The sequence below is a fragment of the Python bivittatus genome, unplaced genomic scaffold, assembly GCF_059951505.1.
Source record: "Python bivittatus isolate LINGU-HERP-01145 unplaced genomic scaffold, Pbiv_v1 ctg000480_np1212, whole genome shotgun sequence".
In the NCBI taxonomy this organism is placed as follows: domain Eukaryota; kingdom Metazoa; phylum Chordata; class Lepidosauria; order Squamata; family Pythonidae; genus Python; species Python bivittatus.
The window spans coordinates 53,390,875-53,417,949 of record NW_028277075.1 but is presented as its reverse complement, the minus strand read 5'-3'; the positions used below and the strand labels follow the sequence as shown (position 1 = coordinate 53,417,949).

Sequence of the window (27,075 nt, the reverse complement as noted above, 5' to 3'; positions counted from 1 at the left end):
GGTTGAACTAAAATAAGTCTGTAGAATATTTTTACAGAGGAATTTAATTCTCATGTACACAAGTTATTTTGTAAGATGTACAGATCTTTAATATTTATAAACTAATCCTTATGACTTGTTTTAAGAAGTCTCCTCAAACAGAGAGCTGCACTGATAGCGGAGCAGAGAATGAAGGCAGTTGTCACAGTGATCAAATGAGTAATGACTTTTCTAATGATGATGGCATTGATGAAGGAATATGTCTTGAAAGCAGTAGTGCCGCTGAAAGAATTTCAAAAGTTGTCAGTGAAAAGGTATTAATTACAAATAATTTTATGCTACTTTGGTATGCCTTTTAAAGATAAAATTATTGCATATTTGCATAGTCAAGATTATTTTATAATGTACAAAGTAAGACAAAATATTGTTTGCCTTACAAAACTTGTCAGTAAATTGATATTGCAGTTTCAGCTAGTTTCCAGTTAATTGCAAAACAGCCTGAGGGGAGGCCACTAAGGCTCAGAAAACACGTGGCAATATAGTAGAGATAGCCTTATGTCAATATGCTGCTATTTATATACATATTTTACAAAAGACAATAGACGTTTTATCAATACCATTATGAGAACGTGAATTACGTGATTTTAGAATAACAAATGTCACTAGCTGATCTCACTTGTAGAAAAACAGCATCAGGTTATTTTGCCTAATTGCAAGGAAAAGGAAAATAATATTAGCCAACAGTTCCTAGCAAGTATGGAAGGGAAGAGTCTTTTCTCAAAAGTAAAATAATTTCAGACAAAAAAAAAAACGGTAGAGTTTTGGCCTTCATAGTCATACCCAACTTGCTGGAATATGTTCTGTTGTCAGTTGTTGCTGGTGAGAGTACCTTAGCAAAATGCTGTTTAAAATATGAATGATATGGCAAGAAATAAAAATGAGCAGATATTATTAGAAGTAATAATATGACTTAAAAATGAGCAGGTAATATTAGAATTAGGGTGATTTTGATGGATAATTTAATAATCTTTAATTTTTATGAAATTTGTTATTCCTAAAATATTCTTACAAATGCTCAGGCTTTGTTTTGTTTCTAGTCAAAGGAGCTAGTTATCTCACAAAATGTGACTAATCAATATGCTCCCATATTTATGAGACAAGTAGCAAGAGTAGCATTTTAAATGTTAGCATTAACATTTTAGGGTTGCTCTAAGTAAGAAAAGAAAGGGTGTGAGATCTGGATAGCATGAAAAATAAAATACTCAGTAACAATTGAAAAAAAAGTAAGTAACTCTGAAAAATGATATTAATATTTTCTGACCAATCTATATTTGCTGTTTTCTATATCTCACAGAATTCATTATTATATGAATTATTTTCTGTTATGGTTCATTCGGGAAGTGCAGCTGGTGGTCATTATTATGCATGCATAAAATCCTTCAGTGATGACCAGTGGTACAGTTTCAATGATCAACACGTTAGCAAGGTAAGTTATTATAGTGGTCTCGACAAGGATCTCGAGTGCCTATAATGAAACCGAACAGCAGACCCATGATTTAAAAAGTGGCATCAGCATGTCAGCTCTTCAGAGTAGGCCAGGTCAGGAAACAGATTCCTCGAGAATGACTGAAACTCTCCTTTATTGAGATAGGCTACAGTAACAGAATCTTGAAAGCCTGACTGGGTTTTCCTTTGCCTCCCTCTTAAACTCTAGGGAGTTAAGGCAGAACCAGTTTGAGTTTCTTTCCAGTGTTTTCTTTATTTCCCAGGCTTAAAAACATATTTTTATAACTGTCATTGCATAGTTTCTCCAGGGTCATCTCTGCCGCTTTAGCGTAGCTAAAGGAACCTCAAGATTTACACAAGCTAAAGAGATCATTAGGAAGGGGAAAAAAATAAGCAGGCAAATTGAAAACAAAACATGTTAATTATCTGCTGAAGGAAAGCCATGTAGAAATAGAATAGGATTCTTCAAAGAGGAAACTTCTGCAGAGCGGTATACATTGTAATGGTCACACATATTAGTTTTGCTTATTTTATGTAAGGATTCCAGTTTGTCCTTATTTGCATAAGATATTGCTGTTTGTATTTAATAACTATACATCCTTCCACAGGGTCCCATGGTACTCTCCCACCACACAGAAAGTGGAAGAAAGTAGCTCTAATACAGATGTCATGAATTTAAATTTAAATTAAATAATATTTTTAAAACTCTTTAAAGGCCAAATTCTTGTAAACCCACTGGCATTTCATGAGATTTTACTTTTTGTGGGAGGTTGCCCATTGTTCAACAGTTCAGTATATTGTTCCTTTCTTCTCTGCTTATGTAGATCCATATTCAAACTACTAGTTCACAAAGAAATATGATTTCCATTTAGGGCTTGCTTACGTTTCCTGGCATATTATATAATAAATATGTAATGCATTTAAATAAATTAAATGTGTGTCATCTTAATTTATCCAATTAGATAACTCATGAAGACATTAAGAAAACTTATGGTGGAACATCTGGAAGCCGTGGGTATTACTCCAGTGCTTTTGCAAGGTAGGAGATTTTACTTCTGTAGCTGACTAACTTTGCTCTTTTAATGAATTAGTATATTTATTTGTTTTACTGATTTGCAGATGTATATGTTGCCCATTCACAAATGATTCTGGTTGGTTTACAATGCAAATATATAAATCTTTAAAACCATGTATATAGCCATTTAAAAACCAACAGCTTAAAATCCATAAATACATTTGTTCAGAATGAGGAATAGAGGGTGTTGTCAGTATGTTGATAGAAATGGAAATACCTGCTGAGTCTATAGGACAGGGTCAGGGAGCCTCCATTCTGAAGACCTATAGCAGACTGACAGACTGAGAAAAGCGGGCCTGTATCCTCCTGACAACAGTGACCACAGCAACAATTGCAAGAGCCCCAGCTATACCAATCTATGAGTGTTGCTCTGTCTCAGGAAGTCAGCCTTTTCCCTAAAGAAGCATATATAACATGGCCAAGACCAGTCCAGCCGCATTTGTAAGCAACCCAGTCTAGCACCTGCAAGTGCACTTCTGTCTTGATTATCCAACATTATCCTTGATTATCCGGCACTCTTGAAAGGGCAGCTGTGCTTTTATCATTCCATGAAAAGCGAGACTCTGTATCTTCTCCTGCCTTGACAAATGGGATGTAGCTCATTTGAAGCAGCAGTCTTGTACTTTTAAGACTTACCTTGGTGCTTTAAGTTCTCCAGAAATGCTTCTGGATTTGAATAGTGTGCCGGTTTTAGATCTTTGACTATAGAGGTTTAATGCATAAAATTACTTTTATTAAGATATAATTATACATGTTTAATTTTGGCTATTAAACACATATGTATTTTAACATTCAAGATGTAAATACTGTTTGCTTGCTTGTTTGAAATCTCTCCAATAGCTCTACAAATGCATATATGCTTATATATAGACTGAAGGATACAACTAGAAATGCAAGTAAGTGCACATTTCCATTATTCACAGATTCATTATGGTTTTAATGATATTTCTAGCAGGTGATTGGATCACCTCATTTCTATAAAATCTAGGCTAAATTGCTTTTCTTTTCTCTATTTCCTGAGAGGAAAAAAATTAATCCAAATTAATGGGAAGGTTCTGAGCATACGCAGATTTTTTTCTGTATGAAATAGATAACGTTGCAGAAAACAGCTTTTATGAATGTAGATTTGGAATGCTGGAAAACATAACTATTGAAAGCTTTATTTTAGTCCAGATAATTACATGTTTTGGAAGAAAGGGTAAAACAGTGCTTTTTTACTAAATACCTTGCATTGACCTAAAGATTTTACTGTTTGATATGTGAGGTGCATGCATATTATATAGACTGTGCTTGACTAGGATAGCATAGCATAGCAAATGTGTGTGTGTGGAAAACCTTTTCTGCTGTGTGTCCATTTCAGAAATACTGCCAGACAGCATTGCATGAGGAGTATATATAAAGGTGTGTGTCTAATTTAAAGTAGGATTAGGTTACAAAGAAACAAAACCCAAATATTTTTTTTAAAAGCTCACATACTTATTGCATTAATAGAGTTCTTAGAAGTCAGTGAATACCCAGAGCACATTAAACGATTAGTAGAAAAAGAAAAAGAGCTGGAAGAACAAGAAAAGAGGCAACGTGAAATAGAGCGCAATACCTGCAAGGTATGTTTTGGCACATATCACCTCAAATGTTTGCTTAGGGTCAGGTGAACAGATGATTTTGTACATATTGATAGGTGTATCAGAATTGTTTACATGTTCTTACTTGGCACAGTGCCTCCAAATGATTGCTAGGCTGTTTATTTCTAGGAGTCCATTGCTCCTAGAAATTGATCTAAATTTTTACCCTCTTGTTTGATAATGGACCAGTTAAGATTGAATGATCTAAGCCTGATAAGACAACAGCTAGAATCAAGCCACAGGCTTGTATATTTGTCTTCCCCTTATGTGCCCAACTAGATATCTTGGCTTCTAAGTCAGGACCTTTACATGACGTTCAAACGAGGCAACTCTGGTTTAAGGTTTTAGCAAACTAGTTTGAAAACCTAGTTTGATGGGAGGACAAGTTGGAAAAAACTATTATTTATTATTATTCTAAACTGGGTGGAGAAAATTAAGTTTCTGGCTTTCAGCAGCGCCCTAAGGTTTTTTGTTTTTGTTTCTTTTCATTTTAAAATAAAAATGATTATGTACTGCATTAGCATAACACAGTAAGCCATATGTCTTAGTGCAGATGTACCTGCTGCCTTCTCCAAAACTAATTCCCCAAAACTGTGACTTGTTTATAGTAGTAGGTATTATCCAAGCAGAAGTGACATTATGCAGCCTATTGGAACTATTTGTAGAAAGTAGCCATATGGTTTGCTTATGACACATTTAACTGTAAACAAACAACTGACAAATAGTTTGATGGCTGTTCTACTAAAGGGAAGAGCCAGTGGACATGTTTGCTGCAATGAAGCCTTAAGGATTAATGTGTTGTGCATGTGTGACCAAACTGATTAAGTTAAATATAGGTTATTGAAACAAGTTAACTTCATAAACCATGGTATGAAAGTAGCTTGTTTCAGCAAAACATAATATTAATCACAGTTTCTTTAGCTTATTGGGTCATGGTGTACCAGAGGAAGAATGGGGAGGTTGGAGCATGAGTTCCATACTAATTCTTTATGGATAAAAATATTTAATAATACATTCTTCCTCAAATGCAGATCCTTAACATGCACTTGGTGTTTGTCATATATTAATTATCTACCAGTAAGCCAATGCAAGAATGCTCATTCCATTTTATGACTATAAATAGTCATTCTGCACTAAAAATCATACATAGCTTGATGAGTATACTTTTTCTTTTGATGAAAAAGCTGCTGTAAGTGAAAAGACAATGAGTTGGAAGTGTGAGCTTCTACAAAGATCAAGGGTGGAAATTATGTAAAGTGTTCTGATTTCACTTGACATGGATTAAAATTTGAAAAGATTTTTCTTTACACTTGGCTTGGATTTTTGATGTACTAGTTTTAAAATTTTGAAAACGTATGCTTTTAGAACCTGGGTAAAGTAACATAACATGTACCCTTGTGATTTTCTGATCTAATACTGTGATTCAGTTCTTCATGTCAGCTTTTGAAAAGCATCACATGTATTGATTACTCATTGATATAGTATTAGCTGTGAGATATAATTTGTCATGTTTGAAAGAGTTCTTGAAATATAAAAGCATGTAAGACAATTACTATTGTTTTCCAGTCCTCTTTTTATTTTAATTGATGGATATCTCCTTTTCTAACAAAAAGATTCATGCACAGAATATTATAATACTTTTATTAATTCAGAACTATCAAATATATTGAAAAAATCAGTTTGATATTTTCCTTCTGTTAATGGCAATTACAGATAAAATTATTCTGTATGCATCCTATTAAACAAATAATGATGGAGAATAAACTGGAAGTTCATAAAGATAAGACGCTGAAGGAAGCTGTGGAGATGGCTTATAAGGTACAATACTTTACAATGTAATTGATAACTGGCCAAGATCCCAAGGACTATATGAGACCTCTACATCCATTATGGAAGTTGGGGGGGGAGGCAGGCTATATTTCTGTACAGTATTCTAGGTATGCAGTGGCACAAGAGAGCAATTTAGTAATATTATTATTCCTCATGCACTTTTGGAAATGATTTCAACATATGCATGGGGTTCTTTTGATGCCATTGTGTTTGATTATTGTTGGCTGTTTGCAGTGGACAGTAATGGGATGAGATTGGCTGTCTGGATCATGTGCCAAGAAAGGCAGTTATAAAAATCAGTTAACTAAATATTTTTTCAATATTTTATCTTACTGTAGCTGCTGTTAGTACTCTTTGTTAACTGAAAGCCACAACAAACCCATTGTGGTATAGTAATGAAGGTATTTGAGCGCCTAGAGGGAAGGGAGGATACAAATATAACAAATAAAATGATTACATTTATGGCAGTCGTGCCAATAGAACCTTGCCAGGTCACTTATGAATGGAGAATAAAGATAATCTTGGCATTATTTTTAGATTAGTGGGCATGCATTTACTTCCTAGAAATTTTATTTCTATTAACAAACATAATGTCTGGAAAACTTGAAATTAGAATGTTTTTCTTCGGTTTTGACTGAACATTTGATCAGCATTTCAATAATTATTTTTCATCTTTGCATTGGTTATAGATAATGGATTTAGAAGAGGCAATTCCTTTGAATTGCTGTCGTCTTGTTAAGTATGATGAGTTCCATGATTATTTGGAACGATCATATGAAGGAGAAGATGACACCGCCATGGGGATTTTACTTGGTGGTGTTAAATCAACATACATGTTTGATCTCCTTCTGGAAACCAGGCAACCTGATCAGTCCTTCCAGTGTTATAAACCTGGTGGTAAGTGATACTTTATAAAATTATTATTTATGAATGCAAAACAACACTTTTTTTGATAATATATTATAGCATACAACTTATACTAAGTATATTATTTTTAAATTGAGCATTTATGAGGCAAATGAGGCTGAAATAATATCACCATCGCTTGGATTTTATTATATTTAATAACTGTATTTTATACTGTATTATTTATGTTTTTATTGATTTTAAATTGTTTTGTTTTGAACCGCCCAGAGTCCCTCCTTGTGGAGAGTTGGGCGGTGATATAAATTTGATATATATATAAAAAAGATTTTTTTAATGTTCTTTTTAACCTTTTTTTCCATTTGTTATATCTTCTTCATGAGTTATGTTTATTATTTTGACAGAAGTCATGGTAAAGGTTCACGTTGTTGACCTAAAACAGGACACAGTGGCTCCTCCAATTAGTGTCCGTGCTTATTTGAACCAGACAGTTACAGAGTTCAAGTATCTCATTTCAAAGGTAAATAAGTTGCATCTTTTTCTCTTTTTTTCCTGAGTTTTTCTTTAGAGTATTAAAAGCGCTTATTTTATCTTCCTTTTCCTATTACCATAGGCTATACATTTGCCTGCCGAGACAATGCGTGTTGTTTTGGAACGTTGCTATAATGACTTGCGTATTCTCAGTGTGGCCAATAAAACACTTAAAGCTGAAGGGTTTTTTAGGAGCAATAAAGTAAGATATTTTTTCTTCCAGTTTTTCTTTCAAAGTATAAGAATAAATATTGTATTAACCTCAGGTTGTCTACAAAAATGTATTGAAATGCTAAGATAAAATAGTTTCCAGTAATAACAGTTTTCTGGATGTTGGAAGCAATAGAGTTAATATAATTAATTTGTTTTGTAGGAATATCTTGATTTGCAGATAAGACACATTTTTCTATGTTTATGTGCTAAAGATAATTTCTGTAAGATGCTAACATTTTTCCTTGCACATTTACTCTGTTTTTACATTTTAGGTATTTGTTGAAAGTTCAGAGTCTCAAGATAGACAGCTGCCATTTACAGATTCATTATTATGGAAACTCCTAGATCGCCATGCAAATACAATCAGACTATATGTTTCATTACCAGAACAATCTCCTGGATCACAGTTCAGAAGGACAATATTTCAAAAGGCGAGTGGAGATTCAGGCAATTTAGATGCAATTTGTGAAGCAGGGAAAGGATCTTTACCTAATATAAAATCTGTAGAAGCTATCCTAGAAGAGAGCACTGAAAAACTTAAAACCTTGTCCTTACAGCAACAGCAGCAGGAAGGAGATAATGGTGACAGCAGCAGGAGCACAGAGGCCAGTGACTTTGAAAATATTGAATCGCCTTCAAACGAGGCAGATTCATCAGCATCAACAGAAAACCGAGAACTCGAAAACCAAATTCAGGTTTCTGATACAGATAATTTCCAGTCAGAGGAGAGGTCAGATTCTGATGTGAATAATGACAGGAGTACAAGTTCTGTGGACAGTGATATTCTTAGTTCCAGCCACAGCAGTGACACATTATGCAATGTTGATAATGCTGCTATATCCTTGGCTAATGGACTTGATTCACACAGCATAACAAGCAGTAGGCGATCCAAAGCCAACGAAGGGAAAAAGGAAACATGGGAAACAGCTGAAGAGGATTCTGGAACTGACAGTGAATACGATGAGAGTGGGAAAAGCAGGGCAGAAACACAGTTTATGTACTTCAAGGCAGAGCCCTATGTTGCAGAAGAAGGCTCAGGAGAGGGGCAGAAATGTATGTATGAAATATGGTAATGTGTAAGATGTGTCTCTAGAAACATAGATTGCTTGCTTGCTTATTTATATCTTTATACATTGTATACATTTGTGCGAAATGGGTTTATACATGCAGGCTTGCTGTTTGTTTACATAAAACGAAAGATAGTTCTAGATGCTCATATACTAGACATTGCACATGCATTAAAAAATTGGAGTGGAACCAAGTTAAATGCAAGAAGAAGAAAAGCATTCATCGGTAGAGAATGCTGTGCTGTTGCGGCTCTATTTGATGACTTCCTCTATTGGTTAAAAAAAACATTGAGGGAAACAAACAGAAGAAAGAAGCTGCTTCTTTCATCTAATCCACAATGAGATAAAAAGTTCAGTCATTTTTTTTTAATAAGTAGAGGAAGCTGTAAAACAGTTTTAGAAGGAGGCAACACTGTAAATACCACCTTGGGCTCCTACATGAAAGACAGAGTATAAATCAAACTTTAAGGCAAGAAAAGTTACTCTTCATACTTTGGTAATATATTTGTTTTTTGGGGAAATTGTATTTGCCAATACATAGTTAACAAAACCATTGCACATCTGTGACACACTGTGTGCAGTTTCTACTATGTTGCTAAGCATGACACTTTCTGAAAATTATAACAGCATTGGGTATAAAGTAAATATTAAAAAGAAAGCAGTTTGAACTGTAATGCATACTTTTAAAACATACTAATTTTTCCACAGATAGACTTTCTTTTTAAAATGTTAAGTAGCATAGCTTAGTAAATTATTACTTACAATTTCACACATATGCACCAATCACCTGCTATAGAGTTTTTTTATGGGTAAAGCTACATAGAATGCAGTGTTAATAGAGATGATAAATGTCTCTGATCACTTGAAGCCTTATAATTAGAAACTATTTAAGCTAGAAAAGGGAATATGTGTAACTATTAATTACATGAATGAAATTATATTGCTGACTATACATGCAGCGTAAGAACTGAGTTTGTTTTTCAGATTAAAATTTTTCTCGGTTTAGGGTTGTTGATTCATGTTGATAAAAGAATTACACTCTCTGCCTTCAAACAACTCTTGGAGCCGTTTGTTGGAGTTCCATCTTCTCAGTTTAAAGTCTTTCGAATTTATGCCAGCAATCAAGAATTTGAGAGTGTTCGGTTGAATGAGACTCTTTCATCCTTCTCAGATGATAACAAGGTTAGCAAAATATGCTATTGAATGCTAGTGGAGAGCATTTAGAATGTAGTAATTGGCTCAGTTATTCTTCAGGAGAATGTTTTGTTCTTTTAATATAGGGAAGTGGTATCTCTCTTTTTAAAAATCTTCCATCTACAACTGGATTAATATCTAACGTTTTGTATACAGGTGGTCCTCGTTTAACGCCACTCGTTCAGTGAACAAAGTTATGATGGCACTGAATGAGGGGTACTTACGATAGGTCCTCATAGTTGCGGCCATCACAACATCCCTGCAATCATGTGATTGTGATTCAGGCACTTGGCAACCAGCTCACAATTACAACAGTTGCAGCATCTCATGGTCACATGTTCACCATTTGCAACCTTCACTGCCAGCTTCTGACAAGCAAAGTCAGTGGGGAAGCCGGCAGGAGGTCACAAATGGCGATCACGTGACCGTGGGATGCTGCAACCATGTGGGATTCACCTCATGATGGCAACTGGGACTGCTGGAACTTCTGTCATAAGTTGGGACCTTACGACCATGTCGCTTAAGCGACAGTGTTCCTGGTCCCAGTTACCATTGGTGAGGACTACCTGTATATTTCTTAATCTTCCCAGTGTGCTCCAGTTACAAAATACTTATTGCAGAGTTTAAACTGTTCTTTTGTTACTATAGTTGCACCTAGGAAAGTTAGATGGGTAATAAAAAAGTCCCATATCCCATTTTAATGAGATGCTGGTAGGTGCTACTTTCATATCCCTGTGCATTTTGAACTACCTCTTTTGAACTGTAGCCATACTATTCAACTATTTGAATCTAGAGGTGGCTTTTCATTTCCGGTCCAACAAGACTGTCCCACTGGATTCTTACCCACACATGCACACACACACATACACACCCTACCACTCACCTTTCAAAGGTTCTCTTGATACTGAAGAACTTTAGAGAGTTATGAAATTGTAGGGAAGGGAAGGTGGGTAAAAGTAATTGATATTGTATGAATTTAGTTTACGCTTGTCCTTGCCTGTATCTCACTCTTTCCTGTAAAGTTTTTGTCTTAATTCAATATTTTTATAGGAGTAATCCAATATTTTTATAGGAACAGAAGTGTACAATTTCTTTTACTCACAGTTTCTAAGATACTTATCCATGAAGGCATCCAGTTTGCTCAAACCTGATTATTAAATTTTGAAGTGCATTACATTGTCACAGACACAAACATTTGGTGGTGGTTTAACTGCCAGCACTCTGTGTTAAGGATAAGAGACAAGTAACCTCTTGCAAGCTTTTTCTTTTTTCTTTTTAATTTAAAGATAACCATTAGGTTTGGAAGAGCACTGAAGAAAGGGGAATACAGAGTCAAGGTTTACCAGCTTTTGGTAAATGATCCAGAGGTAAGTAAGACATGAAACTCCTAAAACATCTTTAACAACTTAACTGTTGAAAAATGAACCTTCTGCATCAAGGGTGTGGAACTATAACTTTCAGGAGCTCCAACCAGCACAGCCAGTGGCTGAGAGGTATAACATAGCAAAAGCTGGATAGCTCCAATTATGATGTGAGCACCATATCAGCAGCAAGTTCTAGCAGCAGCTAACAAAATAGAATCTCAGGGAAATATACTTTTGCACTCCAATTCACAATTTCTCCAATATGTAAACATATTCTGATGGGACATGTCTCTTTAAAGTAGCAAAAGACTGCTGTTTTAGTTGCCAAAGGCAACTCTTCTGACAACTGTAAGAGAAGTAAGGGGCATTCCATTTTCTCATCTCATTTCCGTTAGCTTTGCATGAGGAGGGTACATTTGTATCCTGATATTCCTGTTAGAGGCTCCCAGTTTTCCCCCACTTCTTTGTGAGGACATTCAGAGACTTCTGTGGGAGAGAATAGGAGTGAAATGTTAATAAAAAAAATAATTGGAAAGCATTTTTAAGTAAAAAAAGTGAATGTGGAATTTCAAACATGTGAAAAATTGATTTTAGCGTTCCTGACCTGTATGTTTTATGTATCTGTGTGCATGAATTCAAACATAAAACTAGTTGCTAGAATAAAATGTTTGCAAAATAGTTAAGTTGATATTCCGAGCTAAGTGCATATGTTCTGATACAATTTCAGAATAAAATGTATTTTAAACAAAGTAAGTTTCAGGTGGTTGAGTCAGAAGAAATCCAGGCTATCAATATTCTTCTGAATCTGGTTTAAATACTTGGTCTTCCCTGTTAATATTTATTAGCTATACAAAAGAATAATATTCAGTTTCTTTAATCATTAAAGGATTATGAATATATATATTTGATGCGAAGGAGTACTGAGCCTTTTTAGAATCTCCTAAGATGCAGTGGAAAGTTGAGATGCACTATTAGTCAAATTCAGTACATAATATTGACATATATAGCAACCCCTTTATTCCTCCCTTAGACAAGCCATAATTAAAATTAGAAGCTTCTTTGATTACTAAAGTCTAAACCAGTAAAGCCATCAAACTGGAGTCTGTGGCCAGAAGGGCCTTTTTCCAGCTTTGGCTGGTGCACCAGTTGTAGCCTTACCTAGAACAAGACACTGAAGATAGTCATTCCTCCCTTTGTCATCTCATGCGTGTATTACTGCTGTAATTGCTGTACATGGGATTGCCACTGAAGAACAATTGAAAACTTCAACCTAGCACACTCAATTTGTTTCTGAGGGCAATTTAAGATTCTTCTGATTGCCTGTAAAGCCTTATATGGCTCAATACTGGGGTATTTTAGAGAGCACTTATACAAAGTATATTCTGCCCCTCAGCCTGGATGAATAGGAAGCACCTCCTGAAGTATGATGTCAGGGGGTACAGAGGTAGGCATTCTTGGTAGATGCTCCCCTCCTTTGGAACATTTTACCACCAAGAAAAGAATGCTTCCCCCATTCTTAGGGCCTTTCAGAGAATAGTTAAATAAGTAAAAACAAGGTCCCCCCCGAAGGCCTTCTATGATGCAGCAACTAGAGGAAGATCCATACCATTACTGTTTGTTATGGCTTCAGTTTTGATTGGGGTTTTTTTATTACATTGTGCTTTGTACTGTGTTTGACTTTGTGCTTTGCCTAGAAGCTCTGTAATATGGGGATTTAGAAGTCAAATAAATAAATAATCCATACCTCTTTCTTTCTTTCTTGTCCTGACATTCTGTTGTATATGTCTTCCTTCCCCTTCAAAACACATGTGGAAACATAGAATTCACTGCTGCTGGTGGGGAAAAATATTTGATACTCTATTTTGTGCAAAAAAGTGGGGACGCTCCTGATATGAAAGCTTTCTAACAAGTTATTTATCCATTTAAAATGTGTTTTCACAGCCCTGCAAGTTTCTTATAGATTCAGTTTTTGCCAAGGGAATGACTGTGCGGCAATCAAAAGAGGAGTTACTTCCTCAGCTCAGGGAGCAATGTGGGTTGAATTTGACTGTTGACAGGTAAATGTCATTAAAATGAATCTCAAAATTCTTATTTTGACAATTGAAAAAGTTTCCAAGATGAAAATTATTGATCTTACCCTGTTTTTAAAAAAGAAATAGTCATACATTTTTTCAGTCTGCTAGAAATAAGTCATTATAATCATATGGAAGCTGACTGAAAAATTTGATTTGCTGCCTTTTGCCTATTTAAGGAAAACATTGTGTCTAAATTAAATGTGGTTGTGACTAGATTTTATACATGTATAAATATATGCTAATACTTTCAATTACTGTTTTTCCAATAGATTCCGCCTAAGAAAGAAGACTTGGAAAAATCCAGGAACTGTGTTTCTGGATTATCATGTCTATGAAGAAGATATTAATATTTCAAGTAACTGGGAGGTTTTCCTAGAAATACTTGAAGGTAACAATATTTTGAAGTTAATTATTTAACTTAAGCTTTACAAATGTCTTTAAATTTTATTAAAAAAATAACTGTTATCTTAAAAGTAAACGTATTTTTAAAAATTACAATACAATTTGATATGTATCTAGTGAAAAATAAACCCAGCTGAATTCAGGTGAGAAATTTTAGGGTTAGATTTAGTGAAGCAGTGGAGTGTGTTTCTAAAGTTTTATTGTAGTGCAGAATGTAAAGGTGAGTAGTAGGGGCTTTATTACAGCACTTGGCTGCATGTAGGATGTCTTAAACTAGGGATATGAATCCAGTAAAAAATGCAGCATTGATCCAAGCTCTGAAGAAAACAGCTACACTTTCATTTTCCATAAAACAGAATCAAAATTTTCTAATCTGCATTCAGTCCCATTATCTCCTAGATAGCTATGTTTTTACTGGATTTCCAATCCCAAATTCCTGGAGATCGGGATACTACTCACTTGGCTTGGAGCCTGCCTATGAAAAGATGCTTCATCCCTCCCTTGAGAGAAAAAGCAAACTAGACAAAGACAAAATGGAGTTGCCCCTTCCTTTGTTTAAAGGCATACATGAGAAGGGAATCTTCTCACTCATGACTGGATCTTGATCATTTAGTTAGTGGATTATCTCTGTCCACTGCCTAGATTGACAGATCAAATTGGTTTTCCTTTAACTCTTTAATGTCTCAAACTTTGGGAATGAGGTTTCTCCCCATTTACTATAAAGCAACAGATTTTGTGTTTAGCAACCTGAAAACTCAGCAGCACTACAGATGCCCAATTTATAGAAAACAGCAGGACAGGCAGCAGTCATTTTCTTATGTTCAAATTTGTTCTCAGTCTTTCCCACACTCCTGTCTTCCTTAGTTATATTAGTCATGGCAGCACGGATGGAACTTATGCTTTCAGTTTTATTAACTAATTTCCTTTCCAGCCCTCCAGTTAAAATTTAACTATTTGTGTTGTTGTTTTTTTAAAAAAGGGCACTGAGCCAAAGGTGGGGTGTTGGAATACATGAAACAATATGGTATAAAATGCCATGTATACACTTTGGAACATAAATTGTTTGATTCTGAGCCTGAAGCAGTCAAAATAGCTGTTTTGAGCTTAGAATGTTTTATATACCCAGATCCTGAACATTACAATTCTTTATGGAGGTTTACCAGATCAGGGATTCAAATCTGAAACAAAACTTAAAATCTAATTTGTTTGTAAGGCTGTCCTAACTGAGCTTGTGGATTTTTGTGCTGCAAACATTTTTTATTTTTTTCTATTTATTTAGTTTATATATACACAATTAACAAGACAGTCTTTAATCTTAAAGAAAATGCTGCAAATAAACATTTAAACATCTCTTCCTGAAATACCATACTGAACACCCTTAAATTCCAAATGACTTTTAGGAGCAGAAAAAATGAAATCAATGTCACAACTTGCTGTTCTGTCAAGAAGATGGAGGCCATCAGAGATGAAGCTGGATCCTTTTCAAGAAGTAGTTTTAGAGAGCAGTAGTGTTGATGAATTAAAAGAAAAGGTAAATTAACCTCATTTATATGAATATCCTTGCCTTACAGAATTCATAGTTACTTTCTTTTGTGAAGCTCTAAAAGTTTCCAGAGTCACAGTGATCATTAAAAGAACATTTTGGGGTTTATTGGTAGGTTCAAACATTATGCTGTGCCACAGTGTTGCATACGGTATGCTAAGCCAGCTTTCCCCAACTTTAAGTAACTTCAGATATATAGATAATTCCCCAACCAGCATGGCCCTTGCTGAGAAGGCTGTTATTTAAAGTCTGCCCAGTTTGGGAAAAGCTGTCCTGTGTCATTGTGCCGTTTGGTTTTGGCTTAGCCTGTACTGTGAACCCAGTCAAATATGGGTTATTCATAAACAATGATTAAACAAACCATATTCCAGCAGAATGTATGAACCAATTTTCTTTGTGCATATAAAATATCTGCTTAATTTATTCATAAACAAAAACATACAAATTGGATTTTTAGAGTACCTGGGCAGTGATTGCTTCTGCCTCATAGGATTTAAGGAAGCAACCATAAATGGAAGTTTATGTTCCAACAAAACTTTCCCAGCTTAATTCTCCCAATGTTTTAGATTGCAGCTCACATCAGCCCCAGTGAGCAAGGCCAATGGGAATTATAGCCTAAACAGTTGGAGAAATTCAGCTGAGGACTATTGCTCAGATAGCTGTATGATAGTGTCTCATTTCCATTCGTATTAGGTGGAGCTGTAGACTTACTTGCATGAGTTCAGGAACGAAAGAGAGATCTGATTGCTATTGTTTATGGGAAAAGAAAGTGATCCAGTAGGCCTGACTTTCAATACATATTTTACTCCATATTTACAAATCGTAATTTGTTTATAAAGAACTATATTTGTTGTGCGTTAGGCAGTAATAGTTAAATGTTCAACCTTAAAAATACATTGTAATACCAAAGGTGGTAGGATAGCAAGAGCTAAATGACAGGAGTAGAAGAAACAAAAAATGATAAGCTGTTACCTCAAACTGTTGAACTCTTTTAGTAATTTTGCATATTTTTAAGGCATCTCTGATAGAAATGTTAAGTCAGAGTGGGAAGGATGTAGAAGCCATCCAGTCCAGGCCCCCTGTACAGTTCAGAATTTGCTAAACCATCTATCAAAGATGACCATCCAGTCTCCCTTTGGAGACCATTAGTGCACTATAAGTGATGTGTAGTTTATTTTTAAAAAATAAAAAGCTAGGAATCTGTATCAGTTGAAATGCCAGAACATAGTGCATAAAATGGGAAACTACCGGCAAGCATATATGAAACTGCATATACCTTACCATTTGGAAATAAACTCATTTTGATATATATTTTTTCACAGCTTAGTAAAATAAGTGGAATCCCTTCAGAAAATATTGAATTTGCGAAGGTGAGTTGTTAATTATTTCTTCAAGCTGCTGGATGTGGTTCAGATTTCCTCTTAGCTGAGCTTTGCTCAGAACGTGATGATCAAATACTGATAGGTATCCCCTTTTTTTTGCTATAATACTGTCAATCCTCTGAAGATTTTGGTGAAATTTGGAGGGGGGCTGGAAAAGACATCCTCCTCTATCAATTGTCTGTGATAGGCATTTCTGCTGGATCTTCCTTCAAGCAGAATGAAAGTTTGTCTTTTTAATGTGTGAGTGAGTAAAACATCCATCCATTGATTCCATGTATTTAATATTTGATTTCATATAGCATTGGAAAATGTAATTGAGTTGTGTGTTTGAGAAAGGGATTGATTTGGAAATAGATATATAAATGAAGAGCATTATTGATGATTTTCATATCACACCTACATTTTGTATATATACAATTGTGTTGGGCCATAATGTACATAGTTACATAACTTACACATTTTATTAAGATACTCTGTTTATCTTTCCAGGGTAGAGGGACATTTCCATGTGAGATCTCTGTTCTAGAGATACATCAAGATTTGGACTGGAATCCTAAGGTTTCCACACTGAATGTATGGCCTCTCTACATTTGTGATGATGGAGCAGTAATATTTTATAGGTACATCCTTTTATGTCATTACCTCCTATAAATGGAAAAACCTTGCAAAAATTTTCAATATGAAAAGATAGGAATTTTGGAACAGTGATTTAAATGAATCAAGAACAAACCATAAATCGTTCATATTCTGATTGCATGAGTTTGATTCTCTTTATGATCTTGTTAATCTTGTATACAATGAATCCAGTTTTACTCTTAATGCTTTCAAGATGCATGTAACTGTAGGCTAGCACAGTCTAAAATAACTTGGGTTTTATGCCTACCACTGGATGTGCAACTAAGCAAAGGTAATACATAATATATTTTATGTAAATACAAGTGTCACTGTACAAGCGGGTGTGCTGCTTGACTGCAGCGTCCTGGTGAATGGCATTCTCTTAGAGAAGGGACTCTTAACAAGCCTCTCTCAGCTTTTACTGGACAGGTAGACTCAGCTCAGTGTAGGTGGTCTCAAAGGTGTCTGGGGTCTGACCCCTGGAGGGCTTTCAAGGTGTTGACCAGCATCTTTAATTATACCCAGAAGCAGACTGGCAGCCAAGCTGGTTCCTGTAGTACTGGTGTCATGGGCAAATCTAGGTAGACTCATAATCACCCAATATGTTGCAGCAGCTGAAGCTTCCAAATGGTATCCAACAGGAGCCCCACATAAAATGAATTGCAGCAGGCCAACCACAAGGTGACAGGGATCTGTGATTGTGTACAGTGCTTCCTGATCCAGGAATAGTACATTAGATAAAATTATATCAAGACCCTCCTAGCCAAGGCCTCCATGTGCTGTTTAAGCAGGAGCTGTGAGTCCTAGAGAACTTCCAAATTAACAAGCCAGCTTTGCTGAAATAATTTTAAAAGCTGATTTTTTACAAATATGTGCAGATGATATAGCATTTACTGTCAACAGTATAGTTCTAGTATACTATTTTCTTCCTCCATGCATAGTAATTGTCTTCAGTTACACATGCAAATATGTGAAAGAATGAGTAATTTTTTTAATATTGTTGATCATCTGGCAGATTCACTATTTGAATTTTTTTCCCCCATTCCAGTAAGACAGTGGGCAGTTTGCTAGCTTGCTCCTTTTGGATCTTTGGATGGTAAAGATTTTTTCCAATTTCCCATATTCTGCCTCTTACCTGGCTACTCTGAAGTATTTTCCTAGTGGTTGCTTTTGCATTAAGAGCTGTCAGTTCTTAACTCCATCTCAAAATCATGTGAAGTACGGGTGATTTTATCTAGAACACCTTGTCCAGAAAGTGTTTCTTTGAGGACACTGAATGTATTGATACTGCTTGGTTAAAAATGAGAAAATCTGTGTGCTTCTTATAGAGCTTAATCTTTTTCTATTTTTAGGGATAAAACCGAAGAAATGGTGGAATTAACTGAAGATCAGAGAAATGAGCTCATGAAAAAAGAAAGCAGTAGACTTCAAAAAACTGGACATCGTGTGACCTACTCCCCTCGTAAAGAAAAAGCACTAAAAATATATCTTGATGGAGCGCCAAATAAAGATTTGACTCAAGACTGATATTTATTTCAGCATTTTCTCTGGGGAATTTTTCTTAAGTGTGAAAAAGGTACACAACTACTGTGTAGTGCCATTACGGCAGGACATTAGGTATAAAGAAAGGCACCAGCACTGATTGGTAAAGGACAGCCCAGTCCCGTTCAGTGCCCAGTCAAGTCCCCGTTTGACTTGGAATCATGTTGTGCACTATAGTCAAATGTACTGTAAAGAGAAAAGGGATGTGCAAATAAAAACATAGAAAAGTATGGCTGGGAGGGTAATCGGCAAAAATTGGAGATATATGTGCACATAGCAGTAGCTAGTCAACTAGCCACAGACAGGATATTCATAGCTTAATAAAAGCTGTGCAAAGGCCATGAATGATTTTTGTTTCCTTCACTGATACACACATTACCTCACTGAAGATTTCTGAAGTAAATGTGACAGTGGTTTTTTATAAAAGCAAAGATGTGGAAATGGACTAGAAATGTGATGAAATTGGCAGAATCCAACCCTTAAAAGCTTAACTTTTAAGTCTCTCATTGGACTCATCTTCCACGAAGCAAGACATCTGGAAAAAAAAGTATTTTTACTAAAAGTTACCATTACCAGCAGGTGGTGTTTATTTTGCAGAAGTGTTGTAACTGATTTTGCTAGGTTATGAATAATGGCAATGTCACTATTCTGTTCAGTGTGTAAATACAATTTTGCTCTTCTGAGTTATCAGAACTACATTTCAACTTACTACGGTATTTCTTTTCACATATCAATATTCATTGTGTACATTTAAAAGCATAGCTGCCTATTTAAATTTGTATTCCTTTTGTTTTTGTTTTGTTTGGGGGGTTTTTTGGAAATGTTGGGTACTTAGATTTGTAATGTTTCCTTGTTAATGAGTTCTTGGAGTTTTTGTTTGGTAAGCTACTTTTGTACATTTTTGGTCTAGGGCTCTTACATGTTTGCTTTTTATAGCATCATTGCAAATCACACTTTTTCTTGGAGTTGATTCATAGTTTTTATATGTAGCTTTTTTTAAATGAATGGCCTTCATTTAACACCTCCCAGTATAAAGTCTGCGGTAGTTCAAAATGTGGTACAGATTGATGCAGTACATATGATTTAATTGCAAAGTCTATATAAGTGAGTTTTAATTTGCTACATGATAAGATCAATTACAAACAATATCATAGAGGGGTTTCTTTTTTGTTTTGAAAATACTATCTAATTTATATCAGTAAAAGGTTTTGGTAAACTTTTCCATGCCAGATGCTGTTTACAACAATGAACACAAAAATAAAGCATTTGTTCATCCTGTTGTTACTTTAATCACACTTTGAAATTTATTGTAAATAGTCAAAATACAGGATTGTTTTGCAAAGAATTCTTATGGGGGGAGGGGAGCCTTTTGAATTGACTTCCAAGTGTTACCTGGCTGGTGGAACTTAAATTGCCATAAATACTTGCAGCTAATTGTCGAAAGATATCACAGGTATTTGCTTGAATACATGAAGCTTTTATTCTGCAGAGATGTCAGTGCTGCACAAAGATCTGAATAGTTTTTTGTGTGTTTAGCTTATCCAATTCAGGAGTCTGGGATCAGGTACTGAGATATATGCATTTTCAGGGAAAAACATGAATACGGTTCCTAGTGAGGCCTTTGAAATGAACAAAGGTTGGGGTATAGGTAGATAGGTACATGGCCAGTGCATATATTCATCCCTACAGTGTTTGAAACCCTCGCACAGACAAAATTTTGACCAGGGCTCTGATATATTCCTTTTAAGGATTGGCCAGTGCTGCTAAAAATGTAAGGGTTGGAAAGATGTTTCTATGGCATACTAAGATGGTTACAGTTTTTTTTTTAAGTCTGGAAAAGCTCTAATCTTCCAATATTCAGATACCCTAAAATAACTACTGTAATTGCATTTTCCCCTTCATGGAGCTGCACTTAAATTTTGAGAATTTGAAGTTGATTTGAGCTGTACCATGGAAAAAAATACATCCCCTGAAACTCTAGATGATCAAATTTTTATCTTTGTGTATTTGTACAGCATGAACTCACGTTTCACAAGTCTCTGGGTATCACTATTGCAAGATAAGTGTTTCGGCTTTATTGCAGTACCCGTTCATCATTCTTAATTTGAAAGCAGCGTTTTGGGACAACCCACCCAATTTCAACCATGCTGCCATTCAGGAAACGTTCATTCCAAATCAAGATGTGCAGCTCAGACACTGTCATTTCTACCTGGTGTGGACAATATGATTAAAACAGACTCTCCTGATACCCTCAGCGCATACTGGGCACCAAGCTCCTATAGGTTCCTGTCATATGGCTAAGTACATAGTATCCTTCAGTACTGTTGGGCTGAAAGGTTGGCTTATTTTTATACCTCTTAAATTACCACCTTTTTCCAACCAGCATCCATGGCAAATTCTTATACTTTGTATCTTATCTGAAAGCCTAAGGCAAGGTCCTACTGGTATTTTAGAAACAGCTATAAAGATCTGGAATTTCTTTTAAAGGGGTAATATATACAGAAAATACAGAACTCAAACCACCAGCCTTAAATTAATTCAAGCTCCTTAGCCAGCTCAAAATAGTACTTAAAATGTAAGGATCTGGTAGCCACACCCATTATGTTTGGTCTGAGCTTTAGAAAAGGAATCTATTTTCTGATCATGCAGTGAAGAAGGTTACTGCATTTCTATGCAGCAGAGAGGAGGCCCAGGTATGCCATATGTGTAATAACTCTTAAAACAGCAATAATAGTGCACAAGTGATCAATTAACCTGTTGGACTTATATTTCATCCCAGAAAAAGTCACTAGCCACAACTGGTTCCCCCGTATCAACCACTTCATCCCCCAGTTCTTTCTGCACTTCTTTGATCAGTTTCTCTTCATAATCACCAGGAATATCTCGGGTTACAAAGTCCAGAAGTGATAATTCATCCGCTAACAATTGTTTCTTGTCCTCACTTTGGGTCTTGTTAAACAATAATTCACAAAGAGATTCGCTGCTGTGACTGTGGGAAAAACAAATTCCAGGTTTTAGCATCACATGTTGGTATTAACTGGACAAATAAGCATATGATTGATTAATAATTTCACCATGTTTCAGAGTACCTGTATTTGAACATTCTGACATTTATCATTTAACTGTCTTATATCCTTAAAATGCTCTTTTTACAGTTCATACTTGAACCTTTTAATCGTGACTACATGTCAGTGAGACCTGAACATGAATTAGTAACTGGACTGGGTATGTTGTGATTTAAAGCAACAACAACAGAAAGGGAGCACACACACAGCTTGGCTTTTGGAATTCTTTCCAGCCTCTTGAAAAAAGCTCTGCTTTGGCTCACATAACTAAGTGGGGGATTAGCAACATTCTGATCATGTGCTTCTCCCTGAGGGATGCAATGGAGGGATTTTGGATTTTTGTCTCTGCAGCCTTCAGTCTTATCTGGCCCACTTCATCCCTATCTTGACAATTCATGTCTGCAAATAATATCCTTGCTGAAAAGCTGAGTTGCACAACAGCCACCCCCAGATGGACACTGCATCCATCAGTGATGGCCCTTATTAAATCCCAGTGAAGCAACTCAGACCAATCTATTTATCTCACGGGACAAAGGCAATGCCTCATTTTTCACAGCAAGGAGGGGGAGAAATCTCCAGTCTCTCTTTAACAACTCTTTTCTTGAAACATCCTTGTTTTACATGTTCCCACACATTTCATAGTCCTGATTAAGATCAACAGGGACTCAACTGCATTTTCATACTTGTCATCTGCAGTTTGCTCTGTCCCACCTCTTGGGAATATGTCCGCCTTCCACACAAAGCCAATCTTTTCACCCACCAGAGACCAGCCTCCCATCCAGACCTCAAATTCCCTCTACCTTACTTGGAGATTTGATTCTCCAACTCCTTCAGGATGAGGTAAAGCAGGTTATGTTGGCATCTTGGAAGTTTACTACAGCAAATATATGGACTTGGGAATTAAATCATGGATAAGTTTTTAAATCATTCTGTTCTAGATAGGAAAGTGAATAATTTGTTCATACCGCACCAGATGTAAAGATAACCTAAAATGTAGACAATGTAATGAGCAAGATATAAAACAATCCAATTAAATGCAGTGAATTCACCATGTTAAGGGAAGGAATCCTCTTTATAATCAATAGCTATGGACTTCAAGTGGAGTTGGCTACTACTAATTTAAAACTGCCATGGCAGTCACATACTAATCCTGAGCAACATGATTTGACAGTAAAATCTAGATGATAGGAGCCTAATGCTTTAAGGATATTTTACCACACAAATGAACATAAAGGACAGTGATGCAAGTAATAATAGAGATCTTCCATCTGGGATTGGTAGTATATACAGAAACCTTATACCAGTAGAATAAAATTGTATCTCTTAGCAATCACTGCCTTCGACCTGGTTTGAAATCTTGGGGCTATGAAAACCTAGTCTGATTGGTATCAAAGTTATATTAATAATTCCCTTCTGGCCTACTTTCAGCCTGCCATATCATGGGCTGAATCCAGAGACTGTGAATGCTTACCTATCAGCCATAAATCACGCAGAACATCTCAGCTTCAGTTCCCCAGGGTTATTCAATACTGGAACAGACTACAGAATGCTAATTCCCATATTATACAATGCTTCTAAATTCCTGAACAATGGTTAACCAATAATCTATCCTTCAATGAAATATTTTTATAGTTACTAAGCAAAGCAAGCCAGTTTAGTATAGTGGTTAAAGGCATCAGGCTAAAAGCTGAGAGACTGAGTTCTAGTCCCACTTTAGGCACAAAGCTAGGTGGGTGACCCTGGGCCTATCACTCTTTCTCAACCCTGGGAAGAAGAAGGCAAAGGCAAACCACTTCTGAAAAACCTTGCCAAGAAACCTGTAGGGACTAGTCCAGGCAGTTGCTAGGAGTCAAAAACTGGCTCAAAGGCACACACACACAAAAAAACCCAAAGCAAAGCACATCAAGACATCATCACAGAAAGACAATGATCACACTGTTCTGTGGCAGACCCTTAGGGAGACCAATTTGACATTCTTCCATGACTGTACAAGTTGTACCAATGTGACAAATACATGTACCTCTGTTATGTAAAAGCAGCCAAGAGCAAGTCTAGGCAGCTTCAGGACTATGTACTGTAAATGGGAAAAGAAGTTTTATTTTCCCCTTTTTGTATAATCTTAGAAGTCATCTTGGAAGGTCATCTCGGTCAACTCCCAGCTTGGTGTAGGATCAGCTAAAGCATTTGGTACAGATGGCTACCTATCCTCCTCCTATTCCACTGGTCACAGCTCCCACCACTGGAAACCCCTCCTAATATCTAACCAATCCATTTCCTGTAGTTTCAATCGTTTCTGCTTTTGTCTTTATGGTTATGTTCCTCCTGAAAATCAACACCAGTGGAAACTTTCCTTGAAATGCAAACAGCAGCCTCAGAAAGTGGCAGGGAAAAGAATTAAGGGTCTTTGTTCTGTCACATCCTTATTGTCTCAAAGCTACACAGAATTGCTCTTGATTACTGTTACAAAAATGTGTACACTGCCCAGAATCACCTTGTGTAAGTGTGTTCACTGTATTCTTCCAAAATCTAAGACAGTCTTAATGCTTGTGGTTGGGAACAATGATTTTGGTCAGGAGTTAAGATGTGAAGCCACCAATGGATTCCATCAATCAGGAAATGACTGAAATACACATGGCCTACCCAGATTCAAGGGGTTTTTTTTTGAGATATTTTAAAATGTTTCTTCTCCTTCTCAATACTACCATCTCAAATAAGACAGAACTTTTACCAGAGGACAATATTTCATTCACAGACTGCTGCAGGTAATTAAGCTCTCAGGATTTGGGGGACTGTACTTCATATGGACATTTTATGTATGCTTACCTTTTAAGTAATTTACCTTAATTATTTTTTCTATACCATTTAAATTGTTTTACATTTACATTTGCAGCTAGTAAGGAGTTAATCTGATTTTTGTTCTGCCTTGATTGTAACACAGATGTCTCTGGCAACGGTATGACACACAATGCCAAACTAATAGGCACTGGTCTGTTCCCCAAAACTGACTGGCTGACTTATTTATTTATCAAATTTATATGGCCGCCCAACTCACACAAAGTGATTCTGGGCAGTGTACAACAATTCATTAAAACAATAAATATATATAAAAACAATTATCATTAAAAAATAAAAACCACAAGGCACAAGAGAGAGTGAATGATAATCGCACTAGGGGAGCCATCTTGGGATTTCACCGGTCCCCTGGGACCCCCAGGCCTGGTGACATAGCCAGATCTTGAGGGACCTCTGGAACACTAACAGGGATGGAGCTAACCTCACTTCACGGGGGAGAATATTCCATAAGGCGGGCGCTACGGTACAGAAGGACCACTTCCTGGGACCTGCCAATTGTAGTTCCCTAGCATTAATTATATCTAACTAGCTTGATCTTAATTTACCAACGAAGTTCTGGGAGAATTTAACTAATTCTTCTTAACCTGAAGTTTTACCTCTGCATCCGACAAATCAACCCATGGGCACACGGGCAACGATCAAGAGCTCCATCTGGTTCCAGCTCCCAAGTAATTAGGTTGAGAAGCCCATCTGAAGGATTATGGCAAGGTTCTCTCTCGCCGGGGAAGGGAGTGCATATGGGGAACAGAAGGTCTGTAGGGAAAAGTTGAAGAGCCTGGTTATTTTTATTATATGCAAAAGCTGAATTATTTATATCATTCATGTTACTTAATTTGGGCCATCCTTCAGGGTTCAACCCCTCCCCCATACTGTCTTTCAAGATGATTCAAAATAAATGTTAGGATCAAGGTAATAGCCACTAATAACAAACATTCTATCCAAAATGCTAAAAGTCAGAAACCATTGCAATATTATGAAAGGATAACTCAAGAGAACATTACAAAAAGCCACTCTTTAAGAATTTCTTAATTACAGTGATCCTGAAAAACTCCAATAGTATCTTGTTCCTGAAGCACTGGGAGGACTATGCTTCTCATCTCTTCCATTTTGCATGCAGGAAAAACAGATTTGTGTGTTTGTGCTGTGTGTATATGTGACAATACTGTTATATTATTAAGGCCTCATTGTAATCTCTTTATTTCTTATTATATCACTTTAAGATTATATTACAACAGACTATAACCGCAAATCAATGGTGGATATTTTTTCCAACAATTATTAATTTGAGAAAATGTTTTTGGGGTTCACTTAAGTTGCAGACATAATACTGTATTTATGACAAGAAAGCCCAAATGAAATCTTGCCCTGAAGTGCCATTGTGATATACACATTTCCTAGCTTCACAATTTCTCACTTGCTATGCAGCCTTACGTACTGATAATATTCCTGTTAAAGACAAGTTTAACTGAATCACAGAATTGGAAGGTGGCATTTAAAGCATTAAATCCAACCCCTGCTCAGTGTGGGAATCTATTAAGCTTCTGCTTGAACATTCCAATGAAGTAGTGTCTATCACTGTCTGGGTTCCACTATCAAATGCCTATTCTCTTAGGAAGGTTTTTCTAATATTCAGCTGAAAAATGCCTCCCTGTAACTTAAAATATACAATTCTATATCCTGCACTGTGCAATGAGAAATAATAGATCATAATCTTTAATGTGGTATCCTTTCATCTATTTGAAAAGTTACTGTCCCTTCAGTCATTTGTTCTCAAGGTTAAACATACCTAGCTCCTTTAATCTCTCTTCACAGGGTTTAGTTTCCAGTCCCCAATCATATTCACTGCACTTCTTTGAATTTTTTTAAAAGATTTTTTTATCCCATCTTTCTTATTTTTATTAATAACTCAAGATGGCGCACATACCTAATATTCCTTCCTCCTCCTATTTTCCCCACAACAACTCTGTGAGGTGAGTTGGGCTGAGAGTGAGTGACTGGCACCAAAGTCACCCGGCTGGGTTTCATGCCTAAGGTGGGACTAGAACTCAGTCTCCTGGTGAGACAGAATTCTTGGAATTCTGCTTCAAGTGTGTGCCCAAACGTGGACACAGTTCTTGAGGTGGAATCTAACCAAAGCAGAAGAGAGGGCAAAGATTACCTTCCGTGATATGGGAAATATATTTCTATCGGTACAACCTAAAATTGGATTTGTTGTCTTTGCAGCTACATCACTCTGCTGACTCATATTCAGATCTGCAATCAACTACTATTACAAAATCTTCTTTGCAGGTATCCTCCATCCTATACTGTACAATTGATTTTTAGTTTCCTTAGGGAATAACTTTGCACTTAT

At 36.1% G+C, this 27,075-nt stretch overlaps 2 protein-coding genes across 5 annotated transcripts in view; one reads left to right on the top strand and one right to left on the bottom strand.

Annotated features, from left to right (window-relative positions):
* The window catches only part of USP47 (ubiquitin specific peptidase 47), a 56,674-nt gene extending 36,580 nt beyond the window's left edge, over positions 1-20,094 (top strand). For 2 of the 4 annotated variants that reach the window (XM_015889643.3, XM_007437171.4), the window contains 18 exons: positions 126-293; positions 1,334-1,465; positions 2,448-2,524; positions 3,401-3,456; positions 4,052-4,164; positions 5,896-6,000; positions 6,702-6,909; positions 7,281-7,396; positions 7,490-7,609; positions 7,893-8,673; positions 9,694-9,869; positions 11,168-11,248; positions 13,187-13,302; positions 13,590-13,708; positions 15,123-15,253; positions 16,588-16,635; positions 17,137-17,267; positions 18,615-20,094. In XM_015889643.3, the coding sequence (XP_015745129.1) occupies positions 126-293; positions 1,334-1,465; positions 2,448-2,524; positions 3,401-3,456; positions 4,052-4,164; positions 5,896-6,000; positions 6,702-6,909; positions 7,281-7,396; positions 7,490-7,609; positions 7,893-8,673; positions 9,694-9,869; positions 11,168-11,248; positions 13,187-13,302; positions 13,590-13,708; positions 15,123-15,253; positions 16,588-16,635; positions 17,137-17,267; positions 18,615-18,789 (2,853 nt within the window). In that variant the 3' untranslated portion in view covers positions 18,790-20,094. The remainder of the gene's footprint in view (positions 1-125; positions 294-1,333; positions 1,466-2,447; positions 2,525-3,400; positions 3,457-4,051; positions 4,165-5,895; positions 6,001-6,701; positions 6,910-7,280; positions 7,397-7,489; positions 7,610-7,892; positions 8,674-9,693; positions 9,870-11,167; positions 11,249-13,186; positions 13,303-13,589; positions 13,709-15,122; positions 15,254-16,587; positions 16,636-17,136; positions 17,268-18,614) is intronic. The other 2 variants (XM_025172511.2, XM_007437172.4) reach the window with 2 other exon arrangements.
* The window catches only part of DKK3 (dickkopf Wnt signaling pathway inhibitor 3), a 31,333-nt gene continuing 24,327 nt past the window's right edge, over positions 20,070-27,075 (bottom strand). The window contains exons 7-8 of the mRNA XM_088145925.1: positions 25,319-25,475; positions 20,070-21,793 (exon numbers count right to left, since the gene is read on the bottom strand). Coding sequence (XP_088002051.1) covers positions 21,568-21,793; positions 25,319-25,475 — 383 coding nt within the window. The 3' untranslated portion in view covers positions 20,070-21,567. The remainder of the gene's footprint in view (positions 21,794-25,318; positions 25,476-27,075) is intronic.